At 35.5% G+C, this 21,248-nt stretch overlaps 1 protein-coding gene across 1 annotated transcript; it reads left to right on the top strand.

The window, feature by feature from the left end:
* Positions 1–11,636: 11,636 nt before the first annotated feature.
* LOC122299915 (PLASTID TRANSCRIPTIONALLY ACTIVE protein 6, chloroplastic) lies at positions 11,637–18,684 on the top strand. The gene is made up of 6 exons (XM_043110398.1): positions 11,637–12,228; positions 12,362–12,430; positions 15,983–16,087; positions 17,415–17,534; positions 18,127–18,216; positions 18,306–18,684. Exons 1-6 carry the CDS (start codon positions 11,722–11,724, stop codon positions 18,420–18,422), a joined length of 1,008 nt encoding a protein of 335 aa, XP_042966332.1. The 5' UTR covers positions 11,637–11,721; the 3' UTR covers positions 18,423–18,684.
* Positions 18,685–21,248: the final 2,564 nt, after the last annotated feature.

The raw sequence follows: 21,248 nt of genomic DNA, 5'->3' as shown, positions 1-21,248 counted from the left end.
ATAAAGATTGAAGTCATGATAGGTCTCATTAATAATTAGTATTTTTTTTAATTACTGATTAAGATATTTATTAAATGAGAAATCCCCAAACATATTTAAATGGAAAATGTGTCCCTCTGTCGTATTGGTTTTCTCAATTGAAAGGTAGCTCTTATCAACCACACAAATACCATCGTGAGCCATTGCTTCACGCCTAAACAATCATAGTTTGCGTCCACCGTGTGAAAAATTCACGACTAAATGGCCTTTCACGCATGTCACGAGTGAAAAACCAACCCCTCTCGTCACCAACCATCACATAATAGCACCACATAATAGCACCAAGTTCTTCCTAAACAAAACCACTAACGTTGCACATTGAAGCATGTCAAACATAGTGGCCAACCATTTGCGAAACACGCCTTACCTAATACATGAACAAGTCTCTGCTTTTACACCACAAAAATAACCAAAAAACTGCCTTGATTGTAACCCAGCCCATATGGTCAAGTCTCTCCCCTTCATTGCAACCTCACAAAATCCTCTATTTTGTATACAAAAAATAGAGCAAACATTATACTCATAAGAGAGCATTGGGAGAACCTCAAACTGGCACAAAAAGTGTCAACCACCACGTGGGTTGCATCCTCTGTATCTCAATTGGTTGTTGATGCACCATAGATGCACTATAGAACCGTTGCACCGTGAAACTCTCTCTCATACACACACACTCTCTAATTTCGTGTTTTTAGGGTTGTAATGAACCTAGGTAATATGGGAGGTCATTTCTAATTTTCTAGGGCTACGTCAAATAGGGAATTTCTTTATTTTGTAAGGATGGTTTAGTACTTTAATATTTTATTTCAGTTGGATCTTCGGTTTACAACTGAATGGGTATTGGGTTGTTTGCAAGTAGTGGGTTAGCGTCTGTTAGTGGGTCTACACGAGTCCTATTTAGGGAGTGAGCTATCCAGTTATGGTCTATTTATTGTAATTGAATGTTGAATGAAATCCAACTTTTAGCCCAATTTCACTTTTGTGTGACTATGGAGGCCACTTGCTTCTTGAGTTGCCAGTAAATTCATCTTTCATTAATTTAGTTGCTAACAAGTTAGTATCAAAGCCAGGCTTCTGCTACATGGTGGAGGGGATTCGGAATGCTCAATTAGTTGAGGCGTTGGAATCATTACAAGGGGAGACTTCCTCCTTAAGGAGGAACAAGATAGACAACATGCATTAATGGAGAATGTTTTACAGCAAATCAGTAACTTAGCATCTAAATATGATAACTTGGTGCAACAATCAACCAAAGCTAATTTTGGGGAATGATTGTCGGGGAACACCCACATGAAGTACTTAAATACAAATCCTCTCTTTGATGGACAAGCTGGAATCTAGGCAAGAACAATTCTTTTTAATTTTCCTCTATTTGATGGTGGAGACCCCAATGAGTATATCTTGAAAGCACATCAGTTTTTCACCTACTACCAAACACCAGAGAATCACAAGTTTCATATCACTTCCTTCCAAATGGAAGGGAAGGCCTTATCTTGGTACAGTTGGTTGATAGAGTCCAACCCGGGAAGACTTCCTGGTGGCCCTTCGCATTCTGTTTGGACCTTCAGCTTATGAAGATCCAATGGGAGCATTCACAAACCTTTGGCAAACAAGAAGTGTGGAGGAGTACCAGACCCTAATTTGAGATCCTGTCCAACAAAATCAATGGGGTTAGTGAAGAATTTCGTATTAGCACTTTCCTAAGTGGACTATGAGATGAGTTAAGAATTATAGTCACCATGCTTAAGCTCACTACCCTCTCTACTACTTTTGACCGATTGCAAGAAGAGGAAGTTTGGAGTAGAAATCATAGCTATCGTGCACCTACCCACTCCCTACCCAACCTCTACCAAGCCCTCTACCTTGAGACTACCTCGCCCAAACCCCATACTCAGACTTCCAACCCTATAACCAACCCAAAACCTCAAGTTGTCCCAACTAGAAGAAACCCTAACCCCATTAAACGTATCACCCCTAACCAAATGCAAGAAAGAAGAGACAAAGGACTCTGTTATTATTGTGATGAAAAGTACCAACTAGGACACAGATGCAGTTAACCAAAACTTTATTTACTGAAAGGAATGGAGTTAGAAGATGAGGAAGAGGATGAAGGAGAGGAGTCCACTCACCAACCAGATCCAAAAATATCCACAACAGTTCAACAAGCTAAGTTGCTAGGCATATCTCTGCATGCTATAGTAGGAGCACCTTCACCCAACACTATGAGGTTATTAAAGAAACTTAATCTGCACATAATTATTGTTCTAGTTGATACTGGAAGTATCCATAGTTTTATAGATATAAAAAGAACGGCTAAACTACCAGTGGAGACAAGCCACTTGTTAAGAAGCTTGAGTACTATTTAGTTGAATTTTGCAGATCTTAGCATGAGATTCTCTATCAATAGGAAGTAATTATGGTTACAAGGTTTGAAACCACTCGAGAATTCATTCGAGAAAGATAAAAAAATTAGTAAGGCGACTCTAGTGGAGGGTAAAGGAATATGGCTACAGTTAGCTTAGGCAATCACTTCTAAGGGGAATGTGCTAGTTGACCCTACCATACATGTTGTCCTGGACATCTTCCAGGCAATATTTGCTAAACCAACTAGACTTCCACAATCAGGAGTCATGACCACCATATCCAGTTTCAAGAGGCAGCCAAACCCACCTGTGTAAGGCCATACAGGTACCCACCAAAGATAACTACCTTGTCTCTAACATAGAAGAATTCTTAGATGAATTATATGGTGCTAAGTTATTTTCTAAGTTTAACTTGCGATTGGGTTATCATCATATAAGGATGAGGCCTGAGGATGTACCCAAAATTGTCTTCCATACTCATGAGGAGCATTATGAATTTCTAGTAATGCCCTTTGGGCCTACTAATGCACCATCAACCTTTCAAGGGTTGATTGAGATTTTCGGGTCATATCTGCGAAAGTTTGTGTTTGTATTTTTTTCTAACATTCTTATTTATAGCAAAACAATGGGAGATCACGCGAGTCATTTGGGAGTTGTTCTGACAGTATTACAGCATCATCAGTTATATACTAAGACTATAAAGTGTGTATTTGGCTGCTGAGAGGTGGAATACCTTGGCCATATCATCTCTAAGGAAGAAGTTAAAGCTGATCCCATGATGATTTCAACTATAATTGAGTGGCCAGCTCCTAAAACTCATAAGGTTTTAAGGGGTTTTTTAGAACTTACAAGGTACTACAGGAAGTTTGTGAAATGATATGTGAGTATTACAACACTACTCACTGCCATCCTTAAGAAAAACTCATTTCTCTAGACATAAGAAGAAAGTCAGGTATTTACAACACTCAAGGTTGCTATGGTTACACTCCTTGTGTTGGGATTACCTTATTTTTCTATGGTATTTGTGGTGAAGTGTGATACATCGGGAAATGGATTGGGAGCTATGTTAATATAGGAGGGAAGGCCATTGGCCTATCTTTGTCAGGCAATTAAGGGAAAGAATTTGTTTCTGTCCTCTTGTGGAAAAGAATTACTTACTTTAATATTGGCTATTAGAAAGTGGAGACATTATTTGTTAAGACATTAATTTAAAGTAAGAACAAACCAGCAGGCCCTTAAACATGTGCTAGAATAGAGGGTGAGGACTCCCTTCCAACAAAAATGGATCTCAAGATTATCGGAGTTTGATTTCACAATAGAGTATAGAAGTGGAAGAGAAAACACAGCAACTGATGTATTTTCTTGATTATACACAGAAATTGAAGATTCAGAGGTAACTCAAATGATAGTCCCTAACATGGAAGCCAAGGCTATTAGTGCAGTAAAAGCCACTTAGTTGGACGGACTCCAGCAAACATATGATCATGACCCCCAGTTGCAACAGCTTCTCAGCCGCTACCATCCAGGTGATCTTGATCCCCAAGTACCACTCATGTGAGAACTTGCTATTCTATAAAGGCAAATTACACTTGGGAACCCTAGAGCACCACCAAAAGCAAATCCTTCAACGATTCCATAATAGTCCACTTGGGGGACACACAGGTACACTGAAAACATATTCAAGAATTAAGGAGTTTTTCTGGCCTGTAATGGGACAGAATGTAAGAAAATTCACGAGAGAATGAGATGTATGTCAAAGAAACAAAATTGAAAATCTCAAGCCTGCAGGATTGTTACAGCCCTTATCAATTCCAAGCAAAACATGGGTTGATAGTAGCTTGGACTTCATAGAGGGGTTGCCTCTATCTAAAGGATACAGTGTAATCATGGTTATAGTCAACATATCTAGTAAAATACAGCCACTTATTACCATTGGCCCATCCATACACAACTGCTGGAGTGGCTCAAGTATTCATGGATTATGTTTTTAAGCTCCATGGCTTACCACAAAGCATAGTCAATGATCGAGATGCAATACTTACTAGTCATTTTTTTGAAGGAGATATTCCGTTTAAGTGGCACGAATTTGTCATTGAGCTCAGCTTACCATCCACAAATGGATGGGCAAACTGAGGTGATGAATAAATGGTTAGAATGTTACCTTCGATGTTTTTCCAATGACAGGCCAAAGGATTGGGTTAGGTGGCTACTATCAATCCTTTGTCAGAATGGTCATAAAATACTTTTATGCATGCATCTACTGGACTTAGCCCCCTTGAAGTCGTGTATGGCCAGCTCCCACCACGTCTCCTCCCTTATAACCCATGATCTACCACCGTAGAAGCAGTGGAGGAAGAAATGAAGAGTCGGGACTTCATCCTGATTCTGGTTCGTGAAAACCTGCAAGAAGTTCAAGTAAAGATGAAACAATACACAGATAAGAAGAGATCAAAAAGAGAGTTCAACATCGGGGAGTGGGTCTATATGGGGTTACGACCCTATAGATAGATGACAGTGGTGTTGAGAATAAATTGTAAGCTCTCTCCGAAATAACATGGACCCTTCCAAATCATATAAAGGATTGGAAAGGTTGTATACAAGCTTGATCTACAAAAACCTTTAAGATCTATCTCGTGTTTCATGTAGTTAGCCTAAAAAAGAAGATTACAAGTCACATAGTCTTGATCTCTAATTTACCAGCTATCATGGAAGATGGAACCCTAAGCCCCGAACCCAAAAAGATAATAACAAGACATATGAAGAAAAAATGGAACATAGCAGGGTAGAGTTACGAGTACAATGGAAAGGTGTGACGGAAGATGATGCAACATGGGTGGATATGGAAGAGTTACGGTGGAAGTTAGATCTTGTGGACAAGGTCCTTTGAATAGGAGGGCTATGTAATGATAGGTTAAAATATGGGAGGTTTTTTTTAGGGCCACGTCAGATAGGGAATTTCTTTGTTTTGTAATGGTAGTTTAGTACTTTAATGTTGTTTATTACAATTGGGTCTTCAGTTTACGATTTAATGGATCTTGGGTTGTTTGTAAGTAGTGGGTTAGTGTCTGCTAGTGGGCACGAGTCCATGTATTTAGGGAATGAGTTATCCGGTTATGATCTATTTATTGTAATCAAATGTTGAATGTAAACCAACTTTTAACCCAATTTCACTTTCGTGTGACTATGGAGATTATTGGCTCCTTGAATTTTCAATAAATTCATCTTTCATTAATTTAGTTGCTAATAAGGGCTATGTAAAAATTCCATAACTTTGACTATGTTTGACTTTGACAAAGTTAGACAAATTGAAGTTCAGAATAAGATTCAGAGGGTGAAAATAATCAGAGTTCTTGAAGAAGATTCTAAACTATCGTCTTTGACTTTTATAATTATACTTAATAAATTTTATATTCTAATCTAAGTGATAGAAGGCTGAGTACCTAACAGTTGGGATAGTGTTTTGTAAACATATCAACCCCCCCCCCCCATAAGACCGAATTCATTCAACTTCTTATTTTATCCATTTTGTTGAGAAAATCTTAAATCGATATTGTTTCCTCCTCCTATATATTCATGTATCTCTTTTTAGCTAACCTTATACATTTTGTTCTCCTCAATCCTCATCCGCTTTGTCTTCTTTCTTCCTCTACTTCTTTGTTCTAACTTCTCTCTCTTAGCCTCACATCCTCTCTCCTTCTTTAAGTCTCTCATTCTTGTATTCGTCAATCGTTATCCTGATTTTTGCTCTTTTTGTTGTCTAGGCATGGGGTGAGAGGGGTGTAAATACGAACAAAGTCATCTCAATTTCTCATAAAAAATTTATTTGGATGTTGGGAAAGAAACAACCCAACTCGATTGGAAACTTTGACTCCATTTTGATATTGAGCAAAGCGAAGTGGAATCAAAGTTAGCTCTCTCTCGAAGTCGGAATTGGAGTTGTTTTTTTACTCCAACTGTTATTGGAATCGGAGTTGGGAGTTGAGGAATCTAACTTAGTCAGAGTCGAAGCCCACCCCTACATGTTTTTTGTGGTGTTACCTAGGCGAAAGCAATAGTGTTGGTAGTGATGCGCGGCAGTGTATTGTTTGCAGAATTGACAGGCTTCCCAACCACCACATGGCTGCTCTGTATGGGATTTTGCACTGCGAAGTCAAGCATTTGGTTAGTTGTCATTGTCGGGTAATGTGGACTGCAATGGGAATGGAGGGGTGAAGGGAGGCATACGGGGAGAAAAACAAAATTAAGTATCTGCTGGGGAAGGTCACATGTCGTGAAATTGCCTTCATCTAAATTCTTTTTCCTCTAGGTTCTGTTAGTGCGGTCTTGTTCTATAACAAAACTGAGATAAATAGAAATACACTGGGATACACTTAGATATGTTCCATGTTTGGATACCATATAGACTTGTTGTACCAAATACACTCATAATTTTGTTCCGATTGTCCAAAGACTCCAAACATACTCTAAGCCTCTAGCAAGTATTTTTTTTAAAATAATAATAATAATTTGTTTTTTGTCCTAATTTAAGGATTTAAGTAGGTGAAAGAGTGACATAGGAACAGTTTGCTCATTTATGACTCATCTCACCTATCACTCTCTCATCTACCGATAATTTAAAAGATCTTTTTCACATAAAATCCAGTTGTAAAAGTTTTAAACAATAGAAATTTGATGTGTTCATTAAAAGTGATGATAAACCTCCAAATATTTTACTATCAATCAACATAAATGTGCAACTTTATTCAAAATAGTTTCAGTTTTATATACTCACTTTAATTGAAATAGAGTTATAAGTTTATTATTTTTCTTTGTTTAAAATAGAATTATTCCCTCATGTGAGCTAAATCTAATTGTAGGTGTGTCAAAGATTTTTTTTCTACAAAAACATTATAAAAATGATGTGGTTGAATATTATCATATTTACTTTACAACTAAAAAAATCAATTATGTGATCAAGTACATTTTTATTAGGGATGAAAATTCATGTTTTCGAGTTGTATTCGTGTCAAGTTATAAACATTCAATTATATAAGTTAACCCTAATCCGACCAGTTAAACTAAATACATCAGACTTTTAAACTACAACACAATCCATTTAAACAATGGGTCATGTAGTGTCGTATAATCTGTTTTGACTCATTTAATAATTAATTATAAATAGATTAATATGACGCAACTCATTTAAACCTATTTTATGTAAATGAGTTGAACTAACACGCATAACCCATTTGAGTTTTTGACATATTAACATAATTTCATATAAAAAGTTAAATTTTATATTTATTAGTAGTCACAATATCTTAAAAAAATAAGGCTACATACTAACAAAAAATATTAGTATTTTTTATTACAATAAAACCAATATTACAAACCCACAATAATAAATATGAACATAGGTCCAGAATTACAATCGCAACAATAAAAAATAAATATACTGAAAAATACTAATATTAATTCAATAATAATAAAATTGAAATTTCAAAATAAAATCTAACAAGTCAAAACGAGTTGATTTCTAGTTAATCGGATTAACTCGTTATAGATCCGTTTATAAATTGGGTTTTCAAGAGTCAATCCGTTTTGACTAGAACCTGTTAACATCAAACTGATTTCGTGTCATATTAGTATTAGTTTCACTGATCGTGTCATATATTATCATCTCTAATTTTTATAACTTTTTTTTATCAAATATTCCTCTAAAAATACAAACCTTTATTATACAAACTCACGTAGCTTTTGTTAAGTGCCAATAAGGCCAATTGGAACAAAGCTATATGCTTTGGTGGCCCTTAACAAAACGAGAGCTATTTTAAACTATTTAAATGAAAATAATAGTTTTTTTTTTTTTTTTAAATATAAACATATTCATTCAGATCAACAATGTTGGCATTTAGCCAATATAAGAGTAGAGATACATGAAGGGGTAGAAACAATATTTATAAGTTCAGTATTATGAGATGCAATCTCTGTAGCAAGAGTATGTGCCACCCCATTTGCTTCGCATTTGACATGCCTAATTTTCCACTCAAATTTAGAAAACAAAAGCTTAACTTTAAAAATAAGGCAACTGAAAGTTGCAGCAGAGGACTCCCTTTGAGAAATAACTTGAACTACATTGACAAAATCACCTTCAAAGAGAACCCTTTGCAAACCAAGATCCTTATAGAAACGAGCTGCTTCCTATAGGCCTTGAGCTTCAGCAGTAGTAGGATTAACACAGTAGTCAAGTCGTTTCATTATGAAGGCTAGTACTGATCCATGGTTATCCCTAACGACCACCCCAACACCAATTTTGTTAACATCATCTCTAACATACAAATCTCAGTTGCACTTAACCCATTGCTCAGGACGTAACTCCCATCTGGGAGTACTAGTTTGTGGATCTACATATGGTCCTTTTAAGCTCTCCATTGCCTTTGCATGGTCTTTGCTTGCTCTTAGTGTTGTCTGGTAAAGAATTGCAGGATGTTGGAAATAATCATAAAAAATAAAAGCATTCCTTCTGAGCCATATTGATTGGGCCAAATAGGTGAATAAAATCAGGTCTTGTGCAGATAACCTGGTGAACATTTGGGAAAAAATAGATGCAAAATTTGTAGTAACAATAGAGGCCTTTTGTAGCAGTCGATCTCCAAGCAACCAAACATTCTGAGCAGCAGGACAATCCCATAGAACATGACCAATAATCTCCACTTTTGTTAGGCAAACTGGACATAAAGAATATGCAATTAATTTTCATTGGAAGAATATCAACTTTGTAGGGAGGGCATCAATACAGGCATGCCAAAGAAAAACCTTAACACTAGGAGATATAGGTAAGTGCCAAAGTTTCTGCCATATATGGTGCCATTCATTGGTTCTTGAGGATTCCCCTTTCTATTGATTCTGAATCTGCATGCATGGATGATAGGCACTCTTAACAGTAAATCTTCCACTTGATGTACCACACCACACAAGCTTATCAGAACTCCCTCTAGGTTTTACAGAGATTGCCATTATTTGAGACAGGTCATCTCTATTAAAAATGCTCACTAAAATGTCTTGTTTCCACCAACACTCGTGTATCAATAAGGTCTGCAACCCTTGCATCAGCAGGCAGAATATTGACTTCAGACTGCACTTTATGAAAGCAAGTATTAGGAAGCCACTTATCATGCTAGATGGAAACCTGTGTACCATCACCAACTCTCCAAAGAATACATTCCTTTAGCAATTGAACACCATGCCATACACTTCTCCACAAGAAAGAGGATCGAGGACCCAAAATAGCTTCTGTAATTACAATGTGAGAAAAATAATTGACTCTGCATATCTAGCCAGCTAAAGAGTTAGGTGATTTTAAAAGCTACCAAGCTTGTTTAGCCAACAAAGCTTTGTTAAAAGACACCAACTCTGAAGCCCAATCCACCACTTTTTTTTATCCAAACACAAAGAATTCCAATTCTTCCAATGAATTTTGGAACCATTATTAAGATGATCCTACTAGAAGTTAGAGATTAAAGAGTTTAATTCTTTGCAAAGAGCTTTTGACATTAGAAATACACTCATACAATAAGTTGGTATAGACTGTAATACTGGTTTAATTAAAATTTCTTTTCCAGCCAAAGACAAGAATTTTGTCTTCCAATCCTCCAACTTCGTTTTTACTCTATCCACAATATGCTGAAAAGTCAATCTCTTTCCTTTGCTTATCAATGAAGGGAGGCCCAAATACCTGTCAATATTGCTTGCTGTCTTGAAACCAGTAATCTCCTTTAGATAAGCTAGAGGGGGGGAGTTCGTGTTTTTGCTAAAACATAGAGTAGTTTTATCCCTATTTAACTACTGTCCAGAAGCTTCTTCATAGAGACCCAGTAGTTGGTTTAGTCTAGCCCATTCATACATGTTACCTTACAAAATAACATATAATCATCATCAAAGAACAAGTGGCTCATCCTTAGAACTATTCTGGCAATCAAAGAACAAGTGGCTCATCCTTAGAACTATTCTGGCAATTGGAATATTAGTTAACTGACCATCACTTATAGCTTTATATAACAGTGAGCTGAAAGCCTCAACACAAAGAATAAATAAATAGGAAATGAAAATAATAGTTGATATCACACCTAATAGAAAAATAAAAATATTAGCCTTTATAAAATTATTTGTCACTCATTTGATTAGCGTATTAAGTTATATATATTATTAATATAATCATTGACACATATATATATATATATATATATATATATATATATAAACTATCGTAAAAATATTTACAAAAAACTATCGTTAATATAAACTTTTTAAATAAATTATAAGTTATAACATAAATAATATATTTGATTAAAACTAATTAACTCTTCAATAAGTTCGAGTTCGTACAATAAAATAAAAATTTAGGAATAAATCCTTTTATTTATTATGGGCCAGATTTAGGATAAATTACAATATAATTCCACTCTCACCAAATAGAAGTCTTTTGTTGAATGTTGATAAAAAAATAACTTTTTTTTTTAATAATTCTTAATTACTCCAAATTAAATGAAGATTATAAAGAGTAGTAAAAAAAATTATAAAAAAAGTTTGTGTTCTTCATTTTCTATATTTACAATTTTAAAATATGTAAATTTCATGTATTCCTTTTAAAAAAAATAAATAAATATGATATTCATATTTATAAATTATTATTTTAGTGATAATTATATTTTTTTTCAAAAAACATGTGTGAAACTTACACATCCTATATAGTATTACTCTTTCATTTAGTGCATATTTAAGATTACGGTAGAAAATATAACTTATAATTTTAGTACTTATAATTTATAGCTTAATTAATAAGTTATATTATTAAAAACTTATTTACTATTAGATAACTTAATGATTAAAACACTTTCAAATATGTTATATTTGCTTGAAATAAATTGAAAAAGTGTTTTATGAAATAGAAATAACATAAAAATATCATTTGATTTTGTAAAAATTATAACATTATCTTTAAAAGTTTAAAAATTATAATTATTTAAAAATTATATAGTTATTTTCATCCATTAATAATTTTTTTTAAAATGAAACTACATTACGCATTAAACAAAAAGTTACGTTTGATTTTTTCTTATTTTTAATTTATTTGAGATAAAAATATATTATTTAATATATAATACTTAAATAATTTAATTTTTCTATTAAATTTCTTTTAATACTATTTAAATACTTTTTTAAAACTGCTAACGGTATCCGAAACAAAAGTCTTGTTACTAGTACTTTCACAGTTTCCCTTGCTCCATCCACTCTTTTTAACTTGGTTCCCTCCAAAGCCTTAAACCCCCTAATCCAAAACCCCATGCCCATCATGACCACCACCACTCCTCTCCCCTCACCGCTCCATTTCTCCGCCTTCACCACCACACGCTGCTCCCTCCTATTCCACTCCCCGCCTCCACAGCTCTCCTTCCTCCCCCCTCTGACGCTCAAACGGGGCACTAACGCTTACCCTCTCGCCCCACCCCGTAGAAACCCATTCCTAGTTCGCGCCGACGACGACGATGCCGACGGCGCCGGCCCCGACGACTATGACATGGACGAGGAGGAGCTTGAGGAGGTCGATAACAAGAAGGACTTCGACATCGAGTACGACCCACTCGCTGCTTCCTCGACGGTTGCCGCCGGGGACGACGACATCGACTCTGTGCAGAGCAAGAGCTTCGTTTCGACACAGGGATGGGACTTCGAGACGGTCGTGGATTACAGGATTAACGAGGATGAGTTCCACAAGATTAGTTTGCTTGACTGCGATTTCTTCATAAGGAAGCCTCCGGACCCAGATAACGATGTCTATGATTTCAGGGAGGTTAGTGTTGGGTTTGTGGGTTACTAATTTGTTTCTTTGTTGGGTTGAATGTAAATTACTGTCAATTTTCTATTTTGGGTCATGTTTTGTTTATTTAGTTATTGATTTCATTTTTCTTTCTTTTGGACTGTAGATGTATGTTACTCCTCCGGATACCGATGTTTATGCGATTCCCAGGGTTCTTGCTCCGATGCCTCAGAAGGTACTTTGATTGGTTATTACTTTGTGGAGCAATACACATTCAATTGGATTGCGAGAAATTGACGCCTTCCTTGTTCTCAATACCCTTTTTCATTGGATTGTGACCCAAATTGTGCTACTTTTATACCTCTAATTTTCAAGAATTTATAGCACTTTCTCCCTTTTCTATTTAGGTAGATCTCTAGTATATTTCCGTGAACCGGGTGACACCTCTTTCATCTGAATAAAGTTTAAATTACTTATAAAGCAATACACATTCAATTGTATATACTTATTTTCTATATATAATGGCATACTTAATGTATTTCATATAGTGTATGTGGTTAGATTGATTAATCACCAATGTGTTCCATATACACTCTTCTGATAAGGTAAACTGTGGGTTGAAGCCATTAAACCATACAATGTATCATGTAATTTTTATTTTATTTTATTTCCTGATAGGTAATCAATAAGTTTTATTCATAGAAATAGGTACAACCCAAGTATAGGGGGAATATACATGAGAAGCCCCTAGGTATAGTTTACAATCGAAAGGAGAAAGTCATGGACATTTAGTTCGTTACAAACAATGGTCCTTGCCCATAAGATCAATGATTTAAAAAATAAAACTTTAAGCTCATCCGTTGTTCTCTCACTATCTTCAAAGCTCCTAGCATTTCGCTCCTGCTAGATGCACCAACACATACATATAGAAAACTATTCTCTAGATGGCTGCCACTTGTGAGTTACCATGAAGGCCTCTCCAGCTTGCAAGGAAATCCACCAATTTATGAGGCATGACCCATGACAATGCCATTCTCATGAAAAAATCATCCCACATGGTCCTAGCCACCTCGAAACGTAAAAGCAAATGATCTATTGATTCATCATTCTTCTTACACATACATCACCAGTCTAACATCATATCCCTTCGTTTCCTTAAAGTACTAGTGGTAAGAATCTTGTCCAATGACGTTATACGAAGAAAACTACTTTTGAAAGAGCTTTTGTTTGCCATATACTCTTCCATGGGAACACAGTCATTTCAGGACTCGTTAGAACTTGGTAAAATGATCTAATAGTGAATTTACCTTTCCTGGATGGGCTCCAGTTCATCTTATCGGCTGTACCCTTGGTCATGTTTATAGAATATAATGTCACATAAAACTCTGCAAAAGTGTCCAACTCCCAATCTTGGGTTGCCCTAGTGAACTCAATATTCCACTAAGGGGAGCTGCTGCAAATGACCAATAGGTCAGCTATCACTGCATCCTTTCCTCATGCAAGCTCAAAAATGGCCAAGAAGGTGTCTTGGAGACTTTTTTCACCACACCATTTGTCGTACAAAAATCTAACACGAGAACCGTCACCCACCACAATATGTTCATGTCCTCGAAAGATCTCCCAATGTCTCCTAATTACTTTCCACAAACCCATCCCATATGGGCTATGTACCTCATGAGAGCACCATCCTCCCCAAGTCTCCCCAAACTGTGAATCTATACCTAACTTCCATGGGGCCCATCTTTCATGTTGATACCTCCACAACCATTTACCCAGTAGGGCTTGATTAAATTTTGTCAAGTGGCGAATCCCCAATCCACCCCCAGAAAATGGAGTACAAACCGTTGACCAATTAACCAAATGAAATTTGAACTCTTCTCCCAATCCACTCCACAAGAAGTCTCTTTGTAACTTCTCAATATGGTTGGCAACCTTTGTAGGGAGCAAGAACAATGACATGAAATAGGTGGGTAAGTTAGAAAGAGTACTTTTAATTAAAGTCAACCTACCAACTTTCGACAAATACAACCTCTTCCAAAAAGCCAATATGCGTTCCACCTTTTCAACCACACCATGCCAAATTCTCTCGGATTTGAAGGGAGCACCCAAGATAAGCCAAGATACTTCAAAGGTAGAGATGATACCTTGCACCCCAAGAGAGCAGCTAAATTCTCCTCTTCAGGAACTACTCCCACTGGCACTAATTCAACTTTGAAAGATTAACTCTCAATGTGATACCCCATATGATGAGGATAAATGTAGGTGGTGAATGGAATCCCACATTGCTTATGAATGAGAAGTTCTTATTTTTTATAAGTTTACAATGGGGCTTTAATTGTATCATTGACTAGTCCTTTTGAAAAATAGACCATGTGGTTTGGGCCTTCCATTAGGGTGTTGCACTCAATCCCGAAACAACTTCAAAACAAAGAAGTAGAGCCCGCAAGGATTGAATGTGCCCGAGATGTGCACAATAGAAAATCAAAGTGTTGTTAGCAAATAGCTGGTGACAAATGTCAAGGTCATCATTTCCCACCGAGAAACCAAAGAGTAACCCACCTTCCACAAGGTCCACAATTATCTTGCTGAGAGCTTCCATGACAAATAGAAAAAGTAAGGGAGAGAGCGGGTCCCCCTATCTCAAGCCACAGGAGGAGTTGAAGAATCCCACCGGTGAGCCATTTATCAAGATAGAGAATCGAATTGTAGAGATGCAAAATTCGACCCATTTTTGCCATTTCTCCCCAAAGTCACATCTTGCAAGCAAATAAAGTAAGAACTCCCAGTTGACATGATCATAAGCTTTCTCCATGTCTAATTTGCAAAGTAACCCTGGTTCTCTAGATTTGAGTTGTCCGCCCAAAACTTCATTAGCAATCAAGACTAAATCTAGGATTTGTTTACCTTTGACAAATGCATTTTGCGGATTTGATATTAGCTTTTCCACTGTCGAGCTCAATCTATTCGCTAGCACTTTGGAAATAATCTTATATACCCCATTTACAAGGCTAATGGGGCGATAGTCTCTAATGTCTGCGAACCCCATTTTTTTGGGAATGAGTGCGAGGAATGTAGCATTAAGACTTCTTTCAAATCTAGCATTAGTGTGAAACTCTTGAAAGGCCTACAGAAGATTTTCCTTGATCACTTCCCAACAAACTTCGTAGAAACCCAGGTTAAAACCATCTGGGCCTAGAGCCTTGTCTCCAGCCATGCCATGGATTACTTTGCACAATTCCTCTCCTACAAACGGCCTCTTTAACCATTCTGCACACTGTTGATCTAATGCTGGAAAAGTTAAACCATTCACTTTTGGTCACCAGGTGTACTTTTATGATAAGAGATGTTGATAATACTGAGTGATGTGGTTCTTGATGACCAGCTGATCCGAGGAATCTGCCCCATCTACCATTAGCATGTCAATAGCATTGTTCCTCTTGTGAGAATTCGCCACCCTATGGAAGAGTTTCGTACACTTGTCTCCCTCCTTGAGCTAAAGCACCCTTGATTTTTGTCACCAGGAAATCTCCTCCATCAAAGATACTCTTTCAAGTTCAGTAACTACTTGACTTTTGTGAATTCTCTCGGATTTAGAAAGAGTTCTTTCCTCCTCACCCTCCAGACCCTGTAGCTCTTCTAAGAGAGAACTACTCTGCTGAAGCACATTGCCAAAAACTTGTTTATTTCATTGCTTCAGGTCATGTTTCTGCTGAATTAAATGTATCCTGTAATTCATTTAACGTGTTATATTAATGGATGTTCTTTCCACTTTATGTCAAAATTACAGTACATTCGCTGTGCAAAAAGTGATTATGGGTGCTACAATGTCACAGAACCGCCCATTGATGCACCTCGAGATCCATTATATAAATCTGAGAGGGAGATCCAGAAGGTATGAGCGAACTATTGCTGCATTATATGTTTTATATCATGTATTTCCAGTGAACTGTAAACTATTGCTTTATAAATTAGAAGGTATGAGTGAACTATTGATACATTATGTGTTGTATGCTATCTAGTTGCAGTTAACTGTAAACTATTGCTTAATAAATTTCCCTTTATAACTGATCAATGGAATCTCACTTTCATATGAGCAGTGCTCCTGCAGATTTCAGCATTAATAGTTGTTATAAGCTCAGTAAGTTATATTAATATATATTTAGTCTGTACCAGAGCTTACCAAAGATCAAATTTGTAGGCATCATATTTGCCTCTTGCAGTGATGCTACACATTCATTATTGATTTACACCAACTATCAATGTGTTGATCTTTTTCCAACATTGACATTCATCTTTTAGCCATTCCGAAATTTCATGATATTTTTCTTTTATTTCAACTTTGATGCTTGAAGGACCTGAAATTTACTGTAATACCTTGGTTTTTATCCATTTTTTAAGTTACTATGGCTAAGAGGTTGAAAAAGGAGTTATACATGTTCTACCAGGAGATGGTCATGGAGATTTTTTCTTTAGTCTGGCATAGATGTGGCTTAGCTACTTTAATTGAGCACCTGTTTTTGTTCACCTGTGTGACAGAGGGCTTAGCAGGTAGTCTGATAAACTAGATTCATTCTGAGGACGTTGAAGAAAAATCATTTCCTAACCTAATTTGGTTGCATGCCGCTGTTAATCACAGAGGACTTTTCCTCCCTCTGTAGTCCTTGTCTGTGTGACTCAAAAGCCCCCATGTAATGTCAGCAGCATGAACCTCTGTAGCCAAGTCATACATTTCTCTCTTGAAGGGGAAGGTCCTGGATCAATCCATGGGAGGGTAGAGCTTTTGATAACGAACTCTACAAGAAAGAATAAGAAGCAGCCTTATAATTCTTAATAAGAAAATCTTCGCCTCATTCATAGCATGAACCAACTTAACCTTTTGGGTTGAAGAGTAAACATTTGGAAACATATCTTTTTAATTATTTTTTTCTATTGTTCAACTTATGAAGGAATGTCTGAATTGGATTTCCTAGGGGGAGCATACCACTAAGACCAAGGCCTTCACCACTTGAGCCAACCCCTAGGGGTTTCCTATGTGTCAACTAGTTCAAAACCAAATTGAAAACAACAGTATGGCATGGCATGCCACTTAGACATATACTTAGAAAATTTTTTATAGCCAATTCTTTGTCAATTGCCTAATTATTAATATTAATAATTGAAAGGCTGGGCATCTTCTTTTTTATTAGCGATAGCATCACCAGGCTGCATTTCTGTTCCAGGTTTTCTTGACAAAGCACTTCAGGAACCGGAGGTTGGCTGACCCAGAGTTTGTGCTAGATTTCGAGGAGATTTATATCCTAGACTCCAAAACAAAGTCAATTACCAGAGCTAGAGTTTTGGTGAGGAGTTTTGCTTTTGAATATCGGTTTTAAAATTATTATGAATACTCTTGTTATTCTGCTCATGGACGTGGAGCCGCTACATGTTTCTTTGCCTATAAAGTTTTTATTTTATTATTATTATTTTTGTTGTTCTTTCGGCAGCACTTTTGATTTGGATGAATCGCAGTGCTTAAGCAGTTTAGTTGTAATTTAGAACCATTTTTCCAATTTGGAGATGGAGATGCTTAGGTTGTTGGTGCAAAATGCTTTAGGTTACTGATGACAAAGTTTGAAGGACATTCTCCCCATCTTTGCCTACAGACATTTTATTTCTATCAAAACAAAAACGAAAAAATAAACGTAAAGAAAGTACCCCAGAGAAGGCAGGGAGATTTATTATGGTCTGACCTTTTTCACTTGACTATCATGATTCTATCTTTTTGTATCATGCTATTGTTTGTGCTACAGGTTTTAGTCTTAATGAGTACATGAGGAATTCTTCCTTTCTTTGTAATCAACCAAACCATTCTATCCTTCGATTCATAGTTCTGGCTTCTATTGTGACTTATTATGTTCATTTACTTTGAAAAGTTGTTAATGCCTTTTGTAGGTTACGGTTCCAGGAGGAAGAAACAGGGATAGAAAGAGTGACTTGCTTGTAATACGAGATAAAGGGAACTCCTTTAAAATAATTCATGCGGTGCCTCTCTCTCTCTCTCTCTCTCTCTCTCTCTCTCTCTCTCCTTTTGTTTTGCATTGCCTGATATTTATTCTCTTGTATACTTGCAGAGTGAAAGAGATGATCCTACCACTGTGATAGAGAGAGAAGAGTGGGCCAAGACCAGAAAAGACATGGAGAGACATCTGAGCAAATTACGGGACTTCAGCGTTTCAAATTGGTTTTAGTCAATCAGAAGAGTTTTGAGATTGCTTCATGAGAACTAAAATGTAATAAAATATGGATCTTTCGGAGTTGAGCATGTGTAAATATATTGACATTTAAATTTCTAGCAACCAGGGATATTTATCCTTTGCAAAGAATTTCTGCTGATGTTTAAAAGATCGAATTCATTGGATTCAATGACCCGTATAGCTTCCAGTTTGTATGTGGAAGTTGCTTTAAAGTATTTCAATCTCGTCTGAGAAATAAAAATTCAGTGCTTTGATAGAGTTTTGTGCCAACTTAGTGTTCAAGTTCCAATTTTTGGTATTTTGATTTATTATGATATGTGCAGATCATCAAATATATTCCTGCCATCAAGATGTTATTCGAACAACCTCTAATCTAAGAGTACTATTCCCTCCCTTTCCCTAAAATACAGATTTCACTGTGACAGAAGAACGTGGGGAAAAGAATTGGAACCATGTTTCCAATTTGGTTCTAGTCGATCAGCATGCACTCAACCTCATCCTATGTGGAAGTTCTGATGGAAGGATATGTTTCCCCACCATAAGAGATGCCCAGATTGGTCCATTGTGGGTTAGGAATGTTTTTTCATATAATCAAATAACTAAAAGAAGTGAAAAGCAGTGTAATAAAAGGCTCTTTCCCACTCAGGATTGTCTAGTCCTTTATGTCCATAAGAGTTTATAAATAGACATTTCCTTTCCTTTTCTATTCTCTTCTCTCTTTTGAGAAGCTTTTTTAACTTGGAAAAGAAGTGAACACCTGTCTAGCTTGTTTAGGCAACCATTGGCTTCTTTCAGATGCATAACCTCCTTACGAAGTCATATATTTAGTCTGCAGTGATCAGATGGGGCTGCTATATGTTGGTTGAGTAATGTTACATATAGTTGTAGAGTGTGCAAGCGTCGTGCAGTCGCTTTAAAAAAAGAGTAATGATACTCATCATTTTAATTCTCATCGTCCTCCCATCATCCTATGATGTAGTATTAAATGATTGAAGATTATTTATTATATTTCACTTGTAAACCTATCATCTAAAGTCATATTATAGGATAATAAAAATTAGGATGATGAATAGATTTTTTTTTTTTAAAAAAAAAAAAGGATATACTATTAAAAAATTATTATTTTTTCATATGAGTTTTGTATTTATTTACTTTTTTTTATAGTGATTACACAGCATTTAGATACTCACATATGCAATTATTATTTCTCATATTAGTTAATTGGTTTGGCTGATTTACACCATACATGTTTGACTTCTAAGTTACTTTAAAAAAATAATAATAATAAGGCAAAATGGATATAGAAGGAAAGTATATATACTTTTCTTGTCAATTTTGGATATTTTGTATTGAATTAAATTTTATCATTATTGATTTGAGGCATTTTAAGTGACTCGATGAATCTATATTTTAAATATATATAATATTTAAAAAACGTGATACTTCAATAAAATATGATTGGAAAATAGAATTTAAGATGAAGACAATATATTTTTTTAATAAAATAACACAATATCAAATTTAATCTGTTTGTACTTCTTTAATAAATGAAATATTTTTACTTGCAAGTCGGTGTATAATCTACAAATTTTAAGTTATTTCTTAAGTCTAAAAAAGATTTGATTTTTAAGGAAGTGGTAAAAATAGTTATATTATATACAGTTATTTTTATATATTTTATTAATATAATTGATTAAAAAAATTATTTTATAATAAAAAAATAATATAATTAATTATATCAATAAAATACATAAAAAAATATATTTTCGTGAATATACATAAAATTTTTGTGATAAAAATACTCACTAATGAAATGAGTGTGAACATAACGCACCTCGTGTGCCTGCCGTTATTGGCTTTTCGGACCTCGTGTACCTACGTTGGAATATTTATGGAAGACCCTAATTCTATTTTTCTATTATATATTTGATTGGTAGGTATAGCAAGTAGTATGACCTTTTTGTCTTATTTTATTGCACTCTCTAGTCTCGTGAGTTGAATGGTTGACTTTACGTTAAGGGGCATTTACACATTGACTTGACCTTCTCAACTGCTTGAATTATGCAGAGCCATGTCTATTTCTCTCCAACTAATGCATACACAAAACTGTCAAAACATGTGCAAGTGTCCTTTAATTTTGAAAAAAATAAAAATTGCTGCAATTGTTGACCTAAGAAGCTTGATTGAACTCATTGTTGTTGGTGCTGAAGACTGACTAAAAAAGATCTTAAATAACATGATGGAAGAATCCTCCGAGTGAAAACTTTGATTTTTATTTCTTATGCCCTCACTTTCCCAACTCTTGACTTTCATGTTCTTCATAAAAATCAAGATTTCTTATAATTTTTTGTCTTGCATTGTAGCCAATTCAAGACATAAATGTAAGATCTCTTGAATGGGCAAACTATTATTTTAGATTACTATCTTTGTATGTTTTTGTTTATCCTAATTAAGGATCATGAGAAATGGGTGGTAGAAGTCTCCGACAGCCCATCCAGACCAGAAAAATGTAACACACATCACTTCACTGTAATTTCTAGTTGCAATATTCAGTTTGAATCAAAACTACTTCACAAGCGACTTCTTATTATGAGAAATAGATGTGGTTAAGTCATTAGCTCTAGATTCCTATTTTTATTATTTATTTATGTCTCGTGTTATATTTGCTGATTTGAGATTAATGTTGGAACCTTTCACCTTGTTAACTATTGTATCATGTAACAGTTAAATATATTTATAATTTATTAAAAAAAAAAAAGGATAAATTGCTATTCCGACCATCGGTTTAGAGGATGTGGGACCCACAACTCCCTCTCAAGT

The sequence above is a fragment of the Carya illinoinensis genome, chromosome 16, assembly GCF_018687715.1.
Source record: "Carya illinoinensis cultivar Pawnee chromosome 16, C.illinoinensisPawnee_v1, whole genome shotgun sequence".
NCBI lineage: Eukaryota > Viridiplantae > Streptophyta > Magnoliopsida > Fagales > Juglandaceae > Carya > Carya illinoinensis.
This window is presented reverse-complemented; position numbering and strand designations above follow the sequence as displayed.